This window comes from Acanthopagrus latus, chromosome 19 (assembly GCF_904848185.1).
Source record: "Acanthopagrus latus isolate v.2019 chromosome 19, fAcaLat1.1, whole genome shotgun sequence".
NCBI lineage: Eukaryota > Metazoa > Chordata > Actinopteri > Spariformes > Sparidae > Acanthopagrus > Acanthopagrus latus.
This window is the reverse complement of record NC_051057.1, coordinates 17,059,774-17,081,879: the sequence shown is the minus strand read 5'-3', so window position 1 is coordinate 17,081,879 and position 22,106 is coordinate 17,059,774. Positions and strand designations below refer to the sequence as shown.

The window sequence follows — 22,106 nt, the reverse complement described above, 5'->3', positions numbered from 1 at the left end:
AACTACTCTCTTACCCCTATATCTGTCCTAGCCTTAGCAAAAAAAATTTGGAGTAAAAAGAACACAGTTCTCCCATGTTAATGTATTTCATCTGTCATTCTGTGAAATGTTTGTGGTCTCTTAGCTTAGCTGTTTATATTTGTGTGACACTCTGTGACATATGTGATGTATCTTCCGCGGCACAGAGGATTGTGAGTCAGAACAAGCAGAAAAGTATGCTGGCCTAAATAGTGCAAAATGCAACCGGATGTTGAAGGACATCCTGGTATTTTAAGCATATTGCATTTCACATACGTCGTAATGGGAGAAAGCATATTTTTTTCTGGCACACTAATAGTATTGTAGTGTGGAAACTGGAACTCTGGGAGGGTTTTATCTGGCAAGTGTCTTCCAGCCATGTCTAACTCATGGACTCTAATGCCCCCTGGTGGCTGTTAGAGAATCCAACACCCTTATTTACAGAGTTGGTGCTTAACACTGAATGTGAAGATGTAAACTGATCTGATATGTGGTGATGTGGCAGATGAAACAGAGATGACTTTTTTTCAAATCTCACATGGTTAGATTTTGAATAGAAGGAAAGAAATATTCCATCTACTAGCTGCTTGCTACACATTTCTCCACTTTCAAAAGTATCACAAAATCCAGACAGAATTCTACAGTATTATCTACAGTCTGATACAAGTATAGTTTGTCCTCAGAAGAACAAATTTGGCTCAAAAATATGCCAATCAGGCTTTTTAAACAAAGTCTCTATTTCAACATTTGACCATAAACAGTAGGAGCAAACTGATAGGTGAAAAAAGATGCTGCATTGAACCAAGAAATAAATGAGCTGGGATGCTTTCAACTGAGATCAAAGTAAAGCAAGTCTAAAAATATTCTCATAATCCACTTTGTGCTTTAAGTAAAACCAAAATCTTGCAACTACGACAATAACTCTATACTACTTATGTTATAGTGTTACAGCACAATGGAGCAAGAAAGAAATTATAACTGACTCGAGTGGTGTTGATATTGTTAAAGACCTGAACAAAATCATACTGTATTGAAGTGAATTTCAAAGTTGTGGACAAAACCATACTACATATTGCTATATAATGTAATTAAGTTGTCTAGTTCAGATAAATCTCTGACTGAAGTGACCAACATTAAAAATGAACCTATGCAGGCATTAGTCTACTGCATGTTAATCAACACATCTATTGACTCCAACATTAATGTGATAAGTTATCTGATTCTAATCAATGTTAATCCATATATGTTAGAAGATACTGTCTTTTTATGAGGAGCAAGAAGGGAGAGAAAACAAGCTAATCAAACAGAAAGACACATGAAGTGTTTGTGTGCTCTACTGACCGTGAATGAGGGAGCCATTGAGCCACTGAATGTAATAGTTTTTGGGGAAGGAGAGGAGGATCTCGTTACTAATGATTGAGAAAGGCAGTAGGAAGACGGCACCACCTGACACTGCCAGGGTGAAGGTGCACAAGTACAATCTGCAAATGGAATCAAATACACACACAGACAGAAAGACACACACACGGGAAGTGTTAGGGCTAGTCGAGACAGAAACTAACACGTGCAGAATCACAAGGTATTACACATTTCGTTTTTCTTATTGATGGATTCATTTTGGATTACAGCATAAACATAAAAGTGTCACTTGGTTCACAGTGTGAAAAGAATTAATAACCAAAAGCAGGTGAAGAATTAACTTATTTTGTCAAAAGTGACCACCTGTCAATCTACACTTCCAATCATCCATCTACTCCTCAATTTAATCCACTCCTGCCCCACTCCTAGAACAAAAGACATGGATTGGCTATACTGATTCAAAAGCTGTGGGTCTCTGGATTGTGCCCAGGGGAGTGACCATCTGCTCAGTAGGGTGATGCAAGGTCCCCCCCATTGACCATATCTCTAAAGGAACTCATTAACTGAAACGCTCTACATTATTTATGCTGGACTCCTAGGTACCATTTTGGTAAACTGGACCTGAACACATAGGACACATGTGGTTACAACAGACACCCCAGAGTGTGATGTCCTGTAACTCTAAACTTACTGATACGTGATCCTTGTCAACACAGTTCTAGCTCATGACACAATCTGGGACACATTCAGAGTGGTAGTGGTTGTCAGTAGATTAGTGAAATGTTTTCTCAATTTATGTATAAAGTTAGTAGAATTAGGGCAACTAATGTTTGCTTTACTATCTGTTAATTAGCAGATTATTTTCTTGATTAATACATATATTGTTGTGGTCTACTCTATGGAATGGTAGAAAACAGTTAAAAATGTCCAAGATGTCTTTTTTTTCGTTCACCCAAACTTAAAAAACTCAAGTACTGTTGATCAACTAATTATATAACTAGACAACATTTCCTTAACTTCTTTTTGTTTCCTTGCGCCCATCTGCGGAAAAAACACTCGATGACTACTTCCTTTGAAAATATACCTTACTCAACAATGCTTGCTACAATTTCTAGAAAAAAAAATTACAAAAATGAACTGGAATCAGCTTTACTCACGATATTCTGTTGACAACAGCATCTTCATCTTCATGGTCATCTATAAAGAAAACAAAACTACTCAGTCACAAGGTTTTCAGAGTGTAACCATTTGAGCTTAATAAGGTCCACATTTAATACATCACATCTTACTTCAAACATTACTTAGTAGAACACAGCATTGTTTACATTATTCAGGACATACTGAACATACATTATTTCAGGCACTTCAGAATCATGCCTTTCATTACCCCTGATAAAGCCATGATGCCAAAATATGTCACACTAATATGCTGTGACAATACAGGCATTTTAATAACTTAAAAGTGAGCTCCTTGGAGCTTTCTTGTGATTTTTATGTCTACATGCATCGCTATCCAAAGCACATCTTTAAAAAAACTAAATCTAAGTCCAGGAAGTGCTTCTTTTCATTTTTTCAGTGTAAGTGTTTTCAAATATCCTGTACAAAATAGTGCACATAATGCCACTTTCCATTTCACAATGCCTGAGTAATGTAAGTGTAAAGATTAGGCTGGCAAAGCACGAGGTGTGAGGAAAGGAGCAGCCTAGATTTCTACTGTACAAAACTCCAAAAGGGATTTCTGGTGCAAAGTGGTCTACTTTCAAAATGAGACAAGGGAAGCCTAGGTGACCCGAACATACTAAATTTGTCCTGGGAAAATGGGATACAGTTCATAATGTCTGCCTGGGCTTCTCGTCTCCGTTTTCTCCTTTACAACTCGGTCAGATTTTCATCTGTCATGTCTGCCTGCTGTAGCTCAAACGCTGTGTCAGAGATCTTACAGAAGAAAAAAAAAATCACATCCTTTTGTCAATTCAATTCATTGTTTGAATACCATTTCACACAACAGCTTATGTCATTAACCTGACCTTATTATAAAAAGGTTATAATGTGACCAATTGTATTCATTTTGCCACAGCCCAGAAAGCTATTTGGGGTGGATACAGTTTACTTTGAGCTGACTGTGAGAGATTACTCTCAAGGCATGGGTGCGGTCTCTCAAGCATACACCTAAAGCCTTCTTGGCCATGACTTCCTTTCAGTCTAAACAATGAAGGGCTCTCTCTGTGAGCAAACACAGCGTAACCAGACTAACTTCTACAATGTTTGCTGTGAAAATAGGTCCACCATGGGCACATTTCTGCTGTGTGAGTGTTACAGATGCTTTAAATTGTGTCCCATGCCAAATTCTGTTCCCACGGAGGGAGCGTTCATATTTTGTACTTACCACTCTTCCTCTTGTATCTGGTTATGATGAAGTAGGAGACAATGTATAGGACTGCAAACAGGAGGAAGCAAATCTGAAATGACAACATATGAATCTTAGTCAAGGATTTACAATGGCTGAAGATGAATCAGCACATTGGCATTTTAGCAAGGAGTTATTAACAGTAGACTTAAGATTTCTCCACTTCCTGTTGCTGTACATCTATCACATTACAGGAATGTACTTTTTATACTATGTTTAAAATGTAGTTGGATTACACTTAAATTAGGTAGAGCTGCAACAATAAATTAATTAACCGATCAGTTGTCACCCACTGAATTAATGGCTAACTATTTTTATAATAAATTCATCAGTTTTGAGTGCTGTCAGACTACTCTGGTTCCAGCTCCTTAATCCTTAAATGAAAAAAAACATAAAAAATTTCAATCTGTGACAGTAAACAGAATGTCTTTGGGTTGTGGACAAAACCAGACATTAGTGGATATAATCTTGGGTTTGGGAAACACCAATGGACACTGAAATTCATGTTGATATACAAAAATCTAGTTCTCTTCCTTACAATAGTCCAAAACCAAAAACTATTCAGACTACTTTCACAGAAGACAGAACATACTCACATTTCAGGGAGTCTAACCAATTTTTTTTTTACATGTTTACTCAAAAAGTGCACTTAAACAAAACTGATTGACAATGAAAGTGAAAAAAAAACAATAATCTAAACAAATAATCATAAAATCGTTGGTTTCAGCTCTAATCGCTTTAACTGTAACAGTGGATGATTTGAGTGTTTGAATATCTAGTCCAGGCAGGGCAGAGTGCACACAGACTTGCCTACACAAATCTGTCAATTTCCTCCTACACTTTAATATGGTGGAATACTGGAATATACTTGCTCATTTAGCACTTGCGCAGTATAAACATACATTTTTGTTCTCCACAAATAAATGCACATTTGGTTTAGGTCTGTTAGTTAGTGTGTGTGTGTGTTAGTGTGCAGATTAAGGTTAAATAAAAAAAAATGGTTCCATTATTGCACAAATCATCAGCTATTACGTAGCATAGTTCAACATGACCCATTTAGTTGATTATAAAGGACAAAAGTGAGTAATGCATCATTGTTTTCCACCATCTGACAATACTAATTAGGCCAACACTGCATACAAAGTGTTCCAGAAATTACCTATGTGTGGAGTTTGTTAGGTAACCGCAGTCTTAAAACAAGCCTGATGGTCTTACAGAAAGATCACATTCCACATTCCCCCTTCTACTGTGACAGTGACTGGGACGTAACTAATGTTAGAAGCTCCCACTTCAGCACTTTGCCCCCTGTCAACATTGCACAGCTCATCACAGCCAAGCTGGGATCATGAAATGACTCAGCCAGACACCACTAGGCAGGTCGTGCACATTTCAGACAGACAAACTTACATAAAAAGAAATTTCAAACCTCCACAGTCAATCTGGGGAGTACATGGTGTTACATAACAGCTGTACCAAACACTGTTTTTCTTATCGCCTGCAGTTCCCTTCCAAATGAAAGACAGCTGATATATTTACAAGCTACAAAAACCTATAATGACTGTGGCTCAAGCAAAACCATGTGCACGAGGGGGAAAACCCAAAATAAGACATAATCAGGTGCACAGAGCTGATAAAGCGGCACAGACCCAAAGACACATCAATTTGGGAAGAGATAACTACAAGCAAGCAGACCAGTCTGCACCACCACCACAAGCTAGGTTATTGCTCTGTTTTCCCCTCAAAAAATATGAACAAACACTGTAAGCAATATAAAGGGAGCAGGTAATAAACTAGTCTGGCTTCTCGCAAGTTTGCAAGCATCCACAACCAATTTAGAAACAGTATTTCACACTTTTATGATATATGAACTCAAGCTGGAGTTGAGGGCAGTAATTGCACTGTTACAGACAGAGGGCCCTGCAATTTCTCCAACTGGCTGGCCACTATATTTTCATGCACTGTAGTAACTTCATTATTGGGGGTCATGATTTTAAATGGTAAGTCTCCTTAGAGACAAATACAGAATTCAACAGAAGAACAGACATGAGTATGAAAGAGACCTTGGACAGGGTGATGTGTTGCTGCAAAGTCTGTTGGAAGTACAAGTTATATTTTCCCCTAATTAAGGTGAAAGATAGATGGTTCAGTTTGGGACGTCAATACAAAATTCAGTTTGTTACACACATAGTGCATCCTTGTTTACAAAAGCATGTGGAAGCATGAGAATGATGTTACAGCCTTGCTTGGAGGTAGTAGTAGTGGAAAATAGAATTACTGACCAAACCGCATGCAAGATAGTGACACATTCCTATGTTAACCTGATTGCAAGCAGTAACATATTTTCTTCAGTGATTCTTCACAGTAGTGGGAATCTACAGAAGAAACTGTTTCCCACACTTCAGGTCTAATATTAGCATACCATCATGTCACCGACTCAAGTTCATGAACTCAAAAAAATAATTTAAGAGTGCAAAATAAGCTGCAAATGAAGAGCATATCATCTTGTCAGCAAGTCATGTTTATGAACTTGAAACTTAGCCCAGAGTGCAAAATAAGCTGCAAAATAAGCACACACAACAAGAAAAATCATTTAACACCTGTAGAAATCAATCCATAAGCTAACTCACCACAGACATTAAGGCTAAATGATGCAGTATCAACACAGCAACATGCAAACGGATCCTTAGAACAGAATGTTGATATGAGATACTGAGCAGACACTTAGTACAAAATGTGAATGCTTAAGCTGAGCTATTGAGCTTGCCTGCTGGTTAGACATACGATAGTTTCTATCTTCCAGCAGTGTTGCCAGAAGACCTACTCCAGACAAAGTGTCCCCTCTTCATCTTTCTCAAAATGTCTGGTAAGACATCATCTAAAAAGAAAAAAAACCCTTGTTAACCTGTCAAAATGATCCTTTATCTAACTCAAATCTGTGCAAGTCAGAATCTATGGTCCCGACAATATATCTGAAACTAAAACATCCGAAACAGTCAGTTGCTGTTGAAAATGAAAAGGTCACCAACTGCTTATAAGACACCAAAAGCATCAGCAGAGAAACAAGACAAGAACATATTTTAGATATGTCATACTGATAACAAAGGTCTCCTGTGCCAAGCTCTACATGTAATATTTGTCACAAAAAGATGCTCTCTTCCTAAAGCACAAACTCAAGTTTAACAATCATTCAACCAGAAGGATGCTTACTAAAAATCTATACACTTTAATCCGTCGTGAAAACATGAAATATACTTTTAATAACTAAAGCTGGTTTTCATGATGAAACAAAATATGAGTTTACATTAGGTCTGCTCCCAACATTAACATGGCATCTTTACTTACACATGTCAGACTATCTACGCTGAGCACCATGACCACTCTAACATATTTTGGTAAATATAAGGTACATAAATCATAACAAATTAACGATTTCATCTCACTATTCAGGAACACTGAATCAGTGAGGCTGGGACATTCTGTCCATGTCGCAGTCGAGCCGAGTGAACCGCAAGCACATTTTATACAAATCTATTCTAATGTTATCAACCAGTACATTAACGTTAGCTCTTACGACTGCAATCAACTACTTAATGTTAGCAAACATAAGCTAACTTTAATTCGCGGGTTCACTCCTTATTTTTTTAACATACACAAGATGTGACTGTTAAATTCAGTGGGCATGAAATGAAATATTTTTTGTGTGTGCAGCATATATTGAAATGTTATGGTCGAGCTGAATAAATCCTGCCGAGTCAAACTGACAGATGGAGCTAACGTTAGCCCCCGTTAACGTCACTGTGCAGTAGAGGACGTTGTTAGCCTGCTAGCCTCCGCTAGCAGCTTCGTACGTTACTTACGATGTACTCTCGAACTTGGCTGTGGAAATTCTGCTCTCTGATAGTAACGTCGTCTTCGTCCATTCTTCATATTGCAAATGCAAAAAAAGCTACAGACTCACTACATGCTAGCTCGCACAACTGGCAACGGCAGGCACAACTCCGGCGACTTCCCTTCTCTACAAAAACAATCGCTCAGTCTGGTTCGGAGACAGTTTACAACGGACGAGAACCGCTTCACAAAAAACGCCCCAAAATAAAGTGCGTCATCAGCGTGCGTCAGGTCTCCTGTGCGCCCTGGAAGCAGATGGTCACGTGCTCGTGGGTCATAGCAACAGTATTGTCCTCATGGAGATACATGTGCAATTCCGAGGTTTTTAAGTGTGCTTGTGAGTTTGTTGATGTATTTAAAATAAGCACACACTAGTGCTCTACGTCGGTTTATTGTTTAAATGTTGGACTAATGTTCGGTGGCCCAACAACGTTAGCTAGTTTGTTAGATAAACCGGGCATTTAAGACGGTTAGCCGCATGAAGTTAACGTTATCCAGCTCATAGTCGAAATCTTGGGTTGACTTTGTCGAGATGAAGGGGAAACTGAAGCAGAAGAGCAAAAAGAAGAAGGGGAGTGAGCTGTTGCAGAAGTACATGGTGTCCGTGGATGAGTTTATTAAAAGCAAGAGTGGTGCTGAAGAAGTGGAGGATGGCCATGACCATGGCTTGAGATTTGTGAAAAAGAAAAGCAGAAAGGAGCTTCGCAAAGAAAAGCGAAAAATGAAAAAAGCCAAAATGAAAAGTCATTATGAGGGTAAAAAGATCCTCAGTTCACCCCTGGGTGAGGGTGAAAGCTCGGGAGTGACAGCTGATAAACAGCAGCAGAAAAAGAAGAAGAAGAAAATGGAAAAAGCAAAGAAAGAGATGTCAAGTAAGCCCAGTAGTGCTCCTACAGAGAAATCAGACAACTCTAAAACACCAGCACCCTCTAAGAAAGGCAAGAAAATCAGTAAGCTACAAGAGTCAAGAAAAAAGGCACTTCTGGAAGCAAATGAAGACGAGGACCGAGAGATAAAGAAACTGGAGCGGTACTTGGGATTAAACAAGAGAAAAAACAAGAAAAGTCTCCCTCAGTCGTTCGTGGCAGATGGACTCGATTACATCCTTGGTATGCTTGACTCTGGCTCCTCGGCCGTGGGGATGTATGATGATGATGATGACATGGAAATGGCCAAGGAGAACTTTGAAAAGCTCGATGACTCTCAGCTGTCAGATGAGAACGAAGAACAAGGAGATGAGAAGGCGAGTGAGGGCAGTGAGGAAGATATGGGTTCATCTGATGATGAAAATGAATTGGACGAGGAGGAGGCAGAGGATGATGATGATAAAATGGTTGATGATGAGGAGGAGGAGGCAGAGGAGGATGATGATGAAATGGTTGATGATGATGATGAGGAGGAGGCAGAGGAGGATGATGATGAAATGGTTGAGGAGGAGGAAGCAGAGGAGGAGGAAATGGAGGGTGAGAGTGATGCTGCTGAGTCAAATGATGAAAATGAAGAGGAAGCAGAGGAAGATGCAACGACATCAGACGCAAAGTCAGAAACTGTAAGTGCAGAAATATGTGTCCATCATTGACATATCTTTGACATGTTGTATGCTGTGTAATGAATCTAATTGTAATGTTTTAATTAACCAGGTCAACACGACAGGTAAGTATGTGCCACCTCACTTGCGAGGCACTGGAGATGATAAACGCAAAGCAGAGCTCGAAAAGCTGAAGAGGAACGTGAAAGGTCTGATAAACAGGTAACTGTCTGCGCACGGCACAGAAATAACACCTTGAATTAATTTACAAAAGATTTTTTTCAAAGGGAATTAGTTGCCAGCTATTTTGACAATTATAAGCGTTTAAGTAATTTTTCGTGCAAAAATGTTAAAACAGTCAGTGGTTCGGTCTTGTTAAATGTAAGGATTTGCTGCTTTTCTTTGTCATTTATGGGAGTATATGAAGAGTCTTGTGTTTGTGGACTGTTGGTTGAACAAAAGAAGACATTGTGGGCTCGGGGAAATTGTGATGAGCATTTTGCTCATTGTTATTTTGACATATTACTGCTCTGATATGGCTAATGGCTTAAGATGGCCAATCTTAACTAAAGTCAACAAACATTAAATAGATATTGCTTTCAAACCAACAGTCCAAAACCCAGCAGTCTTTTTACATGAAGCAAGCACAGGAAATGTTTCACTTTTGCTTGATCCAAAAAGTTGATTTTATTATCAAAATAGTTATCATTAAGCTCTTTTGATTGAATAACCAACTAATCTGACCGAAAGAAAGATCGAAAGAAAAATCGTATTCTTTTAAACATGATAATTCATCCTTCTTCTTGTTCAGGCTGAGTGAGCCCAACATGGCATCCATCAGTGGTCAGCTGGAGGAGCTGTACATGAGCTGCAGCAGGAAGGACATGAATGACACCCTGACAGACGTGCTGCTAGCAGCCTGCGTCACCCCGGCCCTGATGCCAGACAGACTACTGATGGAGCACGTCCTGCTCGTCAGCATCCTCCATAATGCCGTCGGCTTAGAGGTGAATACACCCCATTCATTACTGGCTTTAGAATTTTAAAACCTGTGATAGATGCACACAATGTAGTGGGTGATGTCTGGAAAATTGATCCTTATTAAACAGATTTGTATTTCTGGAGGCATTTCCACCTGTAGACCTTCAGTTTACTGTCTCATCCGCTCATAAGCTTGTGTTTTTCCTGTCTTAGTGAGAAGTCGTAACGACTCACCTGAGAATCGTCACCGTCAGGTCTTGGATTATTCATTAGAGTCTTTTTTTTCAAAGGGATTAGCTGCTGGAATTAGCACAGCTCCACTGTTAGCTAATGCTCTTTTAATGAATTGGAAAGTGATATCCAGCACCTCGGTTTCCGTTGCTTAAGGTGTAATAGGATTGTTACCTCTCTGTTGTATCGACTCTCCATCCTGTAAGTGACCTAAAACAGGATCATTGCATACAGTTGACTGAACATGTTTTGAAGAATCCTTGACATTATTTGAGCAACATTTTGTAACTAATTTTATTGTAGAAATCTGTGGATATATCAACAATCCAAGAACATCCATTATATTCAGCTTTGACTTTTGCATTTCAGTCTCTTATGGAGTCATGTTTTGGACTCGAACTGTGGCAACCTGTGTAATGCTGTTATATTGAACCATTTCATCGGATGTTCATACATTGTCTGAAAATGCTCTTTTAATCATTTTCTAGGTCGGAGCCCATTTTCTGGAAACAGTTGTGCGTCAGTTTGACGCTGTATACAAGAACCCGACTGAAGGAAAGGAGTGTGACAACCTGGTCGCCATCGTCGGTCACCTCTATAACTTCCAGGTGGTACATTCTGTCCTCATCTTCGACATCCTGAAACTTTTGATCGGAGCCTTCACAGAGAAGGACGTGGAGCTGGTTTTGTTCATGCTGAGGAATGTCGGCTTCGCCCTGAGGAAGGACGACCCTCTGGCACTCAAGGAGCTCATCGCTGAAGGCCAGCGCAAGGCCAACGACATGGGGTTGAAGTTTCAGGATCAGACCAGGGTAAGGCAGCAGAGAATACATTTTTACTTAAATTATTTTGTTTACTCAACATTTTTAATTCACTACAACCTTTGTAAAATTTCTAGCATTAATTTATATACACACGTGTTCTCAGGTGCGCTTCATGCTGGAAACCATGCTGGCTCTGAAGAACAATGACATGCGGAAGATCCCAGGCTACGATCCTGAACCTGTGGAGAGACTGAGGAAGTTGCAGAGGACTCTGGTAGGTGATTTTCACAACATGGCCATATTACGTTTAAAATGTGCTACTTCTAGGCACTCATTTTTTTTTCGTAATACTGAACATAGACGTGTCTTTGAAGTGGTTGTTTTTGTTGTAGCCCACACTTGTGCCACCAGGTGGCGCCAGAGCACCACCTTTACAGAATTGTTGTTAATGCTGCAGCTGTTATGACCATCTCCCTGGCTGTTTTAACTGTTTTGCTCTTCAGGATCACTATCTTGATATGCTTTAATATTCTGCAACTGGTATTCACCTCCCAAATTAATTTGTGGTTAAATCTATGTAAAATGTGGTGCTCAGATTCAGCGGGTTGCAGGAGGCAGTGACATGAAGCTGAGGGTTTCTCTGGACAACCTCCTGGCAGCAGAACAAGTGGGCCGCTGGTGGATCGTCGGCTCCTCGTGGAGCGGGGCGCCCATGATCAACAAAGAAGGGACCGAAACCTCGAAACATAGTACTGCAGAGGGACAGGTAGTCAGAGTTTTTTTTTTATATATATGTATATTTTGTTGTTGTTGTTGGTGGGTTTGCTTGTTTCAGTTAAGTATTTGATGTGCATCCTCACCCTTAGCGGCCTTTCTAACTTAACTGTGGTTTTGTTTATTTTAGTTTAGTGCCAAGGTCTTGGATCTGGCCAGGAAACAGAGGATGAACACAGAAGTCAGACGAAACATCTTCTGTGTGATTATGACCAGCGAAGATTATTTGGATGCATTTGAGAAACTGCTCAGGTTTGTCGTCTCTCACCTCTGCAGTGTGACAGAAAGAAGAAAATGATACATAGATTATTTTGGCATCTCACAGGAGTCCAGCTGTAAGGTTGATATTAACAAGCCTTTTATTTGCTATGTGTGAAGGATGGGCCTGAAGGACAAGCAGGAGAGGGAGATCGTTCATGTCCTGATGGACTGCTGTCTGCAGGAGAAAACCTTTAATGCCTATTACGCCGTGCTGGGAGAGAAATTCTGCTCCCAGGATCGCCGCTTCCAGGTAAAGCCTACACCTTTATGACTGAGACATACAGCTACAGTCAGATTAGGAATGGTTATATGTAAATACTTGAAATTCTTATCTCGAGAACAGGAAATGATTAAAACAACTGTATGCTGTAAACACGTGATTGTAACAATAGCTGATGTAAGTAAGATAGAGCTGAAAACCATTAATAGATTAGTTGATTGAAACAAAACAAACCAGCAAACCTGTCAGAATTGTTATTTTATTATTATTTTACATACTATTATTATTTGATTCTAGCTTCTTAATTGTGAGGATTTGTTGCTTTTCTTTGTCATTTATGATAATATATCAAGAGTTCTGGGGTTTTGTACTGACAATTTTGCAATTCTCATATTTCATAGACTAAACAATTAATGAGGTAATTGTGAAAATAATCGGCAGAGTAATCAATAAATGCAAATAATCATTACTTGGAGCCCTTCCATCATCTCAATACTTCTTCCTCACTAAATTTCAGAATCAGTACTAATAATTAGTTTATCTTTATATAAACTCACTGTATTTTACTTGTGTGTTTGATATGCTTTAATTAATGGTTTAGTGTATAAAAGTGAAAAAATCATGAAAAAATAACCAATAGAATTTCCTAGAGCCAGGGATGATGATGATGATATTGTTTTGGTTGTTTTTTTTTTTTTGTTCGAAAAACATTCCAAAATGTAAGAAAAGCAACCAGTCATCCCAATTTAGTGGCCGGGAGAAGGTAACATTTGATATTTTTGCAAGAAAAATGACTTTAACAAATAAAGCCAACCAAAAAAACACGCGAATGGCTGAAAATGATTGCAATTAATCGACTGGCTTGTCGCAACTTTTCTAGTCATTTTATTGCTGAATGTAAACAAATAATAATTTGTTTTCACCTGTACACATCTCAGTACTCAAATCAAATAATTATCATAATCAAATCTGTAATGTCTTGTAGAAATGTTGCACATTCAGTATATGATAATTATATCATTAAGCCTTTGTACCTTGTCGTCATTTAAAAAAATTGATGACTTATGTAAGAGAAAATTAGAGGAGTTACCTGCTAGGTGTGTGTGTGTGTGTGTGTGTGTGTGTGTGTGTGTGTGTGTGTGTGTGTGTGTGTGTGTGTGTGTGTGTGTGTGTGTGTGTGTGACCACCCAGTCTCTTCAACTGTGTGTGACCCGGCCTGTAGTTCACCTCTGCAGTGTGGGATCCTCTCACACCTCTCACGTCTCAAATGATTTCACTCAAACTGTGACTGCAAACAATGGGCGCGAGACCACACTTCCTACCCGGCTGCCATGTAGGCCGCGGGTCCATATCAGAAACTGATGAACCATTGTCCTCATCAAAGAGCTCGAAGTGGAGCTGGCGGGAATGTTTGTTTTTCACATGTAAACTGGATCTGGATGAGGGGATTACCTGTGCGGAGAAGCTGGTTTCTGTTGTTTGTGGTTCCTGCTTTTGTATTTTGGGATTTGTGTATCATTCAGTGCAAATGTACAATCTTTTATCTTGTATTCTCGAAGATGACTTTCCAGTTCAACCTATGGGACAAGTTCAGGGAGCTGTCCAACCTTCCCAGCAGCACCTTTAACAACCTGGTCCAGCTGGTTACCCGCTTCCTTCAGAGGAAGTGCCTCTCACTCTCTATACTCAAAGTAAGTGACATGTCATGCTTAGATTGAGGCTTTCACTGCGTTACATTGATATATTTGATGCTGTGATTTGAGTTAAATCTTTAAAAGAAATATTGATTCGTTGTTTCTGTGTTTTTTCTCTGTAGGCTATTGAGTTTGGGGAACTAGATAAGCCCACAGTGCGTTTCTTGCGTCAGGTTATGACCAAACTGCTTAAAGAAACAGATCCTGACGACCTCGCCAGCATATTTGGAAGGTGAGCTTCATAGTGCATACACTGAGATGTTAGAGGGCTGGAGATTTAAACATGGGAAATAATGAAAAATAAAACTGCAAGGCTGCACAGCAGGGATTTTAGTTTAATGCTAACAATAGGTAATGCTGTGTAATTGCTGTACTTGTGCATTCTAATGATGTAATGTACATCTGTTCGGGCCAAAATGGACCAAATATTTTGTATTAACTTAATCATCAGTACATGAAACAAGATTGTGTAACAAAATTGCCGTCCATGGAGCCATCCTGCTAGCATTGCTTAAAATCCTATTGTAACATTTCAGCGATGTCAGCCAACATCTTGTAAAACCATCCGTCTTTACTCCTTCACACCATGTGAACATCTCAAATCAATGTCCCTCATTGTTTCCCATCGGCCAGGATTTCAGGAATTCCCAAGCTAGGAATGCTACGGGAGGGCTTGAAGCTTTTCATCAGCCACTTCCTGCTGAAGAATGCCCAGTCACAGGGACCAGCTGAGCAAGCAGCGCTGCTGTCAGAGCGCGCTCGGGTCGCCACCAAAGCCATGGAGGCCAAAGAGGCCAAGCTCAAACTGTAAAACACACACAGCCACTCACACCAGGAACGTGACAGACGAACGCAACACAACTGTGGAACAGAAGATGGATTGTTAGTGGGAATTTTCTCTTCATACAACGAACTGAACCTACAGCATTCTTCAGAGAAAAATAAATGTTTTCTGATATTGAATCAGTGTTTTCGATTGTACATAATTTACACTCTGAAGATTTTTTAATCTGGATGATGCAGAACCCTGGAGAGAGAACAGCCTCAAGTGGCAATCTGTATATTCTTTTTACTGCAGTGTTTATTGGTTAGGTTTTATTGTCCTGCAGAAAATAGCAACAGAATGACCAATGCTTTGGATATTTTAAGTATTTTACTTTCCAAATACATTGTACATGATGATACTTGTATATTTGTTAATAAAAGAAAAGGGGGAAAAACTCAACTCAATAAATAACATTTTTGGAGAACCCATTATTTATTACAACGGCTCTCATTTCTTCTTCCTCTTCGCCTTAATGATTCCTCTGAGACGCCATCATAGAGGCAGCAGACATTAGAGTAAGAGTTAATATTGTGGAGCTCAGACACCACCTGGAACCATTCTTCTTGGCTTTACTGAGTCTATTTACACTCTTGCACAAAATAAAGCGCGTTGTAGTAACGTCTTTCTGCCTTAAACACAGCTGATTAGTGAATATTTGAGTGTTGTTTCTTTTCTGTTGATATTTCCATAGAAGTGGTGGTGTGTGTTCGTTCATTCAGTGTTTACACATCCTGATGCACTGACCCCGAAGCCTCCAGACTAGCCTATTCTGTTTGCTCGCTGACACCAGTATCTGCCTGCGTGGTTAACATAGCAGAGTCATTCTGTTACATTTGATACTTGCTCTTATTAATTAGCTCCATCAGTGCTGCCGGTATCAATCTGAGGCTGGAGGTCAGGAATGGGCCACCAAGGTCAGCCGGAGGAAATGTTGTACACCAGCCCGCATATCACACTGCTGAGGGAAGAATGGTTGTTTTAATGACACGAAACACTGAAGATGCTGGGTTTTGACGACAAAGAGCACCCAAAAAAGGACAAATACACTTCAGGCTTGAGTAGTGGTGTTTTTTATGGATAAGAGACGGAGACTGCCGGGAGGAAAACTGGAGAATTTGTCACTTAAAAGTCAGAGATAGTGGGATCAATAGACTCAGTGTGCAGTCCATACACTGGCCATTGTCTGCAGCCGTGCGTCACAGAGCTGCCATCAGCTTCACCTGGTGTGCTCTGGCTGGGCTTGACCCTCTGCTGAACTTTGATTTAGTCTGCTAGAGCAAACAGCTGGAGATAACCAACAGATCCCCCAGTAATCCTGCTACAAATGAGACATTATCAGTCAACGTCGGCTACAGTTTAACACAGATGAGTGTGAACGATGTTTTCTGTAAAGTAACTGATGCATAATGTCGACTCCTGAGTTATGAAAAGGGCATCGATGGAGTTTTAAAGAACTCTGAATGTTCATATTAGAATGATATTAATGAGGTAATAATACAAACTCAGAAATATGTATTTGTTCCATAACTGAATAAACAAGCTGTTCTCAGAGGAAAATAAGGTCCTGAACACTGTTTGAAGCTTGAAAGGCGGCAGGGTCCGCCACATATAAACGAAGTAAAACGTCATGAATGTGTTGTCCTTTAATGTCAGTTTTTATTCAGTTAATCTTGTTATTCCGTTTCTTCTTTTAGTACATTTAGGCATAACAAAAAAAAAAAAAGTCAATAAAGATCTTTCTCTTTCTTACCCAAAATGACACAGTGCACCTTTAAACTGGCCCTATGGCTAAAATTTAAATCAAAATATAAAAATGATTATATAAAAATGATATAAAAAAATTAGGCAGATTGGATGTTTTGGATGCGTTTGAGGAAGTTCACTCTTATTTTTTCTGTAATACACAGAACTCATAACACAATTTACACATGTGTAATGTGTACAGAGCTCTGCAGTATGGACAAAATCAAATATCACTTTTTTTTAATTTACTAAATATGTTATTATTGAAATTGTGACAACACTGCATGGAAGACTATTGATACTTTCACAACATATTAACACAATGAGATTTTTGATAAATGATAATCAGTAATTTGGAGATAGAACAGTCTGGTAAGTTCAGAAAATTAAATTATATTATATTATATTTTATTATTATATTAAAGGTGCACCATATAGCTTTACAGGAAAACAGAAATGTTTTACATTTACAATATTCATAATATAATAATACATGGTAAATATTTATTTGATATATTTCCATTATAAACAAGCAGTCCTCAGAGGAGTTAGGTCTAGTTGAAGCCATCCTGCAGATATAAACAAAGTAAAACACCAGTGTGTGACACTGTGTCGCCCTTTGAGAACAGTTTGTTTATTCTGCTTATTCAGCCTCAAAAAATTTTTCTTTTCATTCTCTGTCTCATATAGTGCACTTTTCACAGATTTTTATTTAAAGGAGTACCATGTAGTTTTGAGGAAGACTTTTTAATCAGAGGAGAAATGTCTTCATTGACAGATATATTTTGTTTATGCCTAAAGAAACTAAAAAACAAGCTTTCGTTGTTTTCATGGCCAAATAAACTGAATAGACAAACTGACCTTAAAGGACACAATTTCATACTGTTTTACTTTGTCCATGGCGGACCCTGCCACCTTTCCAGCTTCAAACCCTTTTTCCATGAGTGAAAAGCTTGTTTATTCAATTATGGAAATAATAACTACTTCTGAGTTTGTATTGTCGGCATCAATATTGTAAATACAAAAACTCAGGGTTTGAATTTCTTCTCTTAAACTACACAGTGCCCCTTTAAATCAGATTTTCTCAATTAGATATGCCCTCAGTAAAAAAAAAATTAAAAAAATTTAGATGTCTTTCAGCTGAATTAATTTAAAAATGACTCCAGACCTGGAAATAGTGCCTGAGCAGGCGGACTTGTCGCTCAAGGAGCCGTTTAAAGGGCTTTATTAATGCGAGCCCATTGCTAGTGTGGTGTGAAATGTTTCCTCCGTCTGCCTGCCTGCTCGCTGTTTGCTCTCGCTGCACGTTTGCACAGATCCGACAGCGCTATTAACAGTAATTCCCATGACCCGACCTGTCAGAGCAGGGGAGGGAAACACACCAGCCTCCATCCGTCCGCGTCCGCGCTGCGAAGGAATCGTAAATCAAGGGGACTATTTTCTTTTTTTACTTTTTAAAAATGAAAAACAAAACTCAAGACTTGCGCCAAGATCGACTTTTCTACAAAACATTTTATTCCACATAGTTTGAGACGCTAAACAATAATTTAGCATGCACTGGCATTATGACCATTTTTATAAATACGGTATAGAAAAATAAACATAACATTTATTTCCAGCGTGATATGACTCACTTACACAAGGGATAAAATCAGGCCAACGTGAGAGAGATGGCGGCAGAGTTATCTACTGTGGCGGGCGCTGTTACTGCTGACAAACTAACCAACACAGCAGGAGGGAAAAAGACTGCAGAGAACCTGAGCCAGTTTACAGCGTTTGCATAGAAACCATGCGTTATGTCACAGTTCACCTGCGGCCGACTGAGTGATGCTCCTACTGTATTAAACATAAATCTCCTTGCTTTATTGCTCGAGATCATCTGACCTAAATGTTATTCTTTTCATGACAACAAAATGAATTCCGTAGAGGTGATTTTAGAGGTCGGATTACATGCAACTGCAACTTTTTTTTTTATAGCGAAAATCCGCCCACAGTCTTTATAATTGAAGTTCTGCGCCTTTTTTTCTTTTCTTTTCTTTTTTCTTCGAGATTCAAGGCTGCGGACTTATGTCGCTGGTGTGATTCCTCTCGTCGTCCGAGGAGCAGTCCGACGAGTTGTACAGGAAATTGTCGCCCTCGTCGTCGTCACTGTCCCTGAAGTCTCTTATTCTGCCGTTTTTTGAGTCTGTCTTGCTGTTATAGTCCGACTGTTCGAGTCCGTCAGATTTCTCCTGGCCGCCCTTGCTGCCTTTATTCTTCTCGGCCTCCTGGGCGGCCTGCTCTTTGGCCTTCTTACTCCTCTTCCACTTCATGCGTCTGTTCTGGAACCAGATTTTAACCTGGAAGAGGGGGAAAGTGATCGAGCTTTGATGAGTTGAAACGTGAAGAGAAGGAGGCTTTATCTGTGCGTAACTGTGCGTAAAGATTGCGTAAAGGTTACCAGTCCACCTGACATTGACCTCTGCGGCGTTACAGCTATCACACACTGAGCACATGTCTAGAAAGTTATGCACTCTGCTAAATATTTCTTCAAATCACTTTAATGAAATGAAGACACGCTATCGTATCTTTATTTGAGCGAAAAAGGAAAACTGCCTCTGGACAGACATAACCCATCGGGGTCAAGAAGAAGGAGATTTCATCACTTTCAGAAAATGAAAACAAGAAAAAAAACAAAACAAAAGCACGTATTTTAAGCCTTTAAACAGGAGATGCAAAAAAATTCTTCAAGGTTTATGACCGTACCTGAGTTTCTGTCAGCATGAGGGACGTGGCCACTTCAAAGCGCTTCGGTCGTGACAGGTACTTATTCAGTTTGAACTGATGCTCCAGTTCCAGCAGCTGCTGACTTGTGAATGCAGTTCTTGGTCTTCTGCACTTGCCAAGCAAGTTGGACTGCGCCTGAGCTGCAAGAATGAGAGGACATAAATTCAACCTTAAAACCACAGACGTTGAATAGACTTTTTTTTTTGTTTGTTTTTAAATCAATGCGAATATGAAGTATATCTACTTGAGGAGATTTAAGCCTGCAACTTGACAGCAAAATAATTCAAATTAGCGCAAAATTGAAACAAATCTCTTGTTATGTTGCAATAAATTATACATTTGCTCCCTCGCACAAGCACCAAGGTCGTCCACATATGAATATTTCCACAGAGGAGCTATTTGCCACCGCGTTTTGAACAAATCTGTTAAAACGAGCTGAGACAAAAAAGGCAGTATCTGGTGAGCAAATAGCATGTCGACTGTGGGTTTCACATTCCTCTGCTACTTTCCCACTGTCCATTATCTGTCCATTTTAGTTCCTCTTAGAAAAAACATCACTCTGTGACAGCCTCTTCGTCCAGACATCATAATATCTGAAGAAAACTGGTCCTTTTTTTTTTTTTTTTAAAGTAAATTAAGGATTTCTGCTAATCTTGACGCAGCATCGTTAAACTTGTAAAATTAGGTAAGAAAAATATAACAAGTAAAGTTTCATCAGCCATTTTAGATCAGCCTCTTGTCATTTATAACCAGAAAGGTTTAATATTTTTTTTGATATATCTACAGTATAAATTACAGTATATTCTGTGATGAAACAGCTACTTACAATTAAAGTCAGACATTTTGGGCAGCATCATCCCGGCTGTGGAGACCCGCAGCCAGTGGTCCAGCTGGAAGGTGCTGGCTGACAGTTTGATGGGATCGCTGGTGTGGTGGTGATGGGAGCCGTGTGGGTAGGAGTAGGACAGGGCAGGGTGTTGGCTTGCGAGCGCGGCTGCGGAGTAGGTGTACATGGGATGGCCGTAGAGAGCCTGTGCGGGGATCCCTGCGGTGCTCTGCGGATGTAATCCAACCATGCTGTGCGGACTGTTGAGGAAACCCGGTTTAGGAATCAAGCCGCAGGTGGAAATCCTCGGCGGAGACGGCGTCTCGGTGCGTAAAGCGTCGGCGCTGGAGGTCAGCTCGCCTCCCGACGACGGGATGGAGGAGGAGGACAGGGAAGTCACAAGCGCCAGCGGAGAGGTCTGCGCCTTGGGTGTATCGACTGCCAAAAGCGCGTCGATGCGAAAGTTTTTGGATTTCTCCATCGGGCCGCCGTTGCGCGTCCTTGTCACTTCTGCTGCCGTTAAACGAAGGAGAAGAAGTCGGTGGCGTTTTCCCACCTCTCAAAAGTTATGATGTGGTCCGGAGTGTGAGAGAGGAGCTCGGCTTGACACTTAATCCCTGTCAGGAGGAGGCGATTGGTGCAGCCGTCAGGAGGGGGCTGGCTCAGCGTCACAGACCCAACAACGCCTCTCCGCTCTAATCACCGCACAGCACGCTGTTGGCTGCCTTATTGCTTTCATAAAATATCGCTATTATAAGGACATGACGCACACCTTTGAAATAAAACTTAAGTTTTTCGCTCGATTACAACTGAGTGTTATTTTTGTACATATATATATATATATATATATATATATATATATATATATATATATATATATATATATATATATATATATATATATATATATATATATATATATATATATATATATATACATAACTCATTCACAGAGGCTTTATGGAGCAGACGTGTCCAAGAGAGCTCAAAATGGACTTTATTCTCATTATGATCAGCAGTGTGGCCCTGTTTTGAGGGGGGACTGGCTTTCTGTGTACATCAGCAATTTGACCAAGGTCACAGGAGCAGGTGTGGTGACGTTTTAGTAAACACCTGCAGCCACAGACCCTGCAGAATAAATTCATAAAAGCACATTTGATGAATACATTTTTGAAAATTTTGATCATTCTTGATGAGAAAAACGAATTTCCTTTCATTGTTTGTGCTGTAACTAGACTGGATGTTCTGAGGAAAGTGTTTGTTCAGTTTTAACCTGAAATTAAAAACAAAATGTGACGTTGTGACAAAAAGATAGGAAATCCATTTATTACTACTCCAATTCTAAATATTTTGCTGTCTCTGCCTCTTTTATAGAGGCCTATATTTGAGATATAAGCATATACGTAAAATAACGTCTTTAACTTTATAACAGCAAATCTAAAAAAAAATCAAATAATAACAAGAATCAAATTACTGCAGGCCAAACCGTGTCATGTGAGTGTTAATCCCCTGGCTTACACCTCTAGATTAAGTCCTAAACGACGTGAAGTGATGTGAAAGGTTATCAGGCTCATCCTCACCCATTGAATTTAGATGGCAAATAACACAACACACACTCTGCTTTTTTTTTTTAAAGAAAGAGAAGGAGAACAGCGTGCGCAGGAGTGAACATCTTGAGGCGGATCACCCTGCAGAGGCCAACTGGGAAATTTCAGTAAAAGCCCTCCTTCTGTCGCTCCGGACCTGAAGGTGACAGCCGCACTCTGGCCTGTTATAATGGAGCTGTGCAGCCAAATTAATCAACCCCTCGCTGCTTCTAA

General features: G+C 39.7%; 3 protein-coding genes across 3 annotated transcripts in view; 1 reads left to right on the top strand and 2 right to left on the bottom strand.

Moving 5' to 3' along the window:
* The window catches only part of lmbr1 (limb development membrane protein 1), a 34,764-nt gene extending 26,915 nt beyond the window's left edge, over positions 1-7,849 (bottom strand). The window contains exons 1-4 of the mRNA XM_037078488.1: positions 7,642-7,849; positions 3,764-3,836; positions 2,535-2,574; positions 1,360-1,499 (exon numbers count right to left, since the gene is read on the bottom strand). Coding sequence (XP_036934383.1) covers positions 1,360-1,499; positions 2,535-2,574; positions 3,764-3,836; positions 7,642-7,704 — 316 coding nt within the window. The 5' untranslated portion in view covers positions 7,705-7,849. The remainder of the gene's footprint in view (positions 1-1,359; positions 1,500-2,534; positions 2,575-3,763; positions 3,837-7,641) is intronic.
* Positions 7,850-7,941: 92 nt separating this feature from the next.
* nom1 (nucleolar protein with MIF4G domain 1) lies at positions 7,942-15,382 on the top strand. The gene is made up of 11 exons (XM_037078486.1): positions 7,942-9,221; positions 9,313-9,422; positions 10,012-10,207; positions 10,901-11,224; positions 11,340-11,450; positions 11,772-11,942; positions 12,081-12,202; positions 12,329-12,461; positions 13,991-14,122; positions 14,248-14,357; positions 14,759-15,382. Exons 1-11 carry the CDS (start codon positions 8,205-8,207, stop codon positions 14,934-14,936), a joined length of 2,604 nt encoding a protein of 867 aa, XP_036934381.1. The 5' UTR covers positions 7,942-8,204; the 3' UTR covers positions 14,937-15,382.
* Positions 15,383-18,298: 2,916 nt separating this feature from the next.
* Positions 18,299-20,976, bottom strand: mnx1 (motor neuron and pancreas homeobox 1). The gene is made up of 3 exons (XM_037079381.1): positions 20,287-20,976; positions 19,440-19,600; positions 18,299-19,033 (listed from the first exon to the last, which is right to left on the bottom strand). The coding sequence occupies exons 1-3, from the start codon at positions 20,765-20,767 to the stop codon at positions 18,746-18,748; spliced, it is 930 nt and encodes a 309-aa protein (XP_036935276.1). The 5' UTR covers positions 20,768-20,976; the 3' UTR covers positions 18,299-18,745.
* Positions 20,977-22,106: the final 1,130 nt, after the last annotated feature.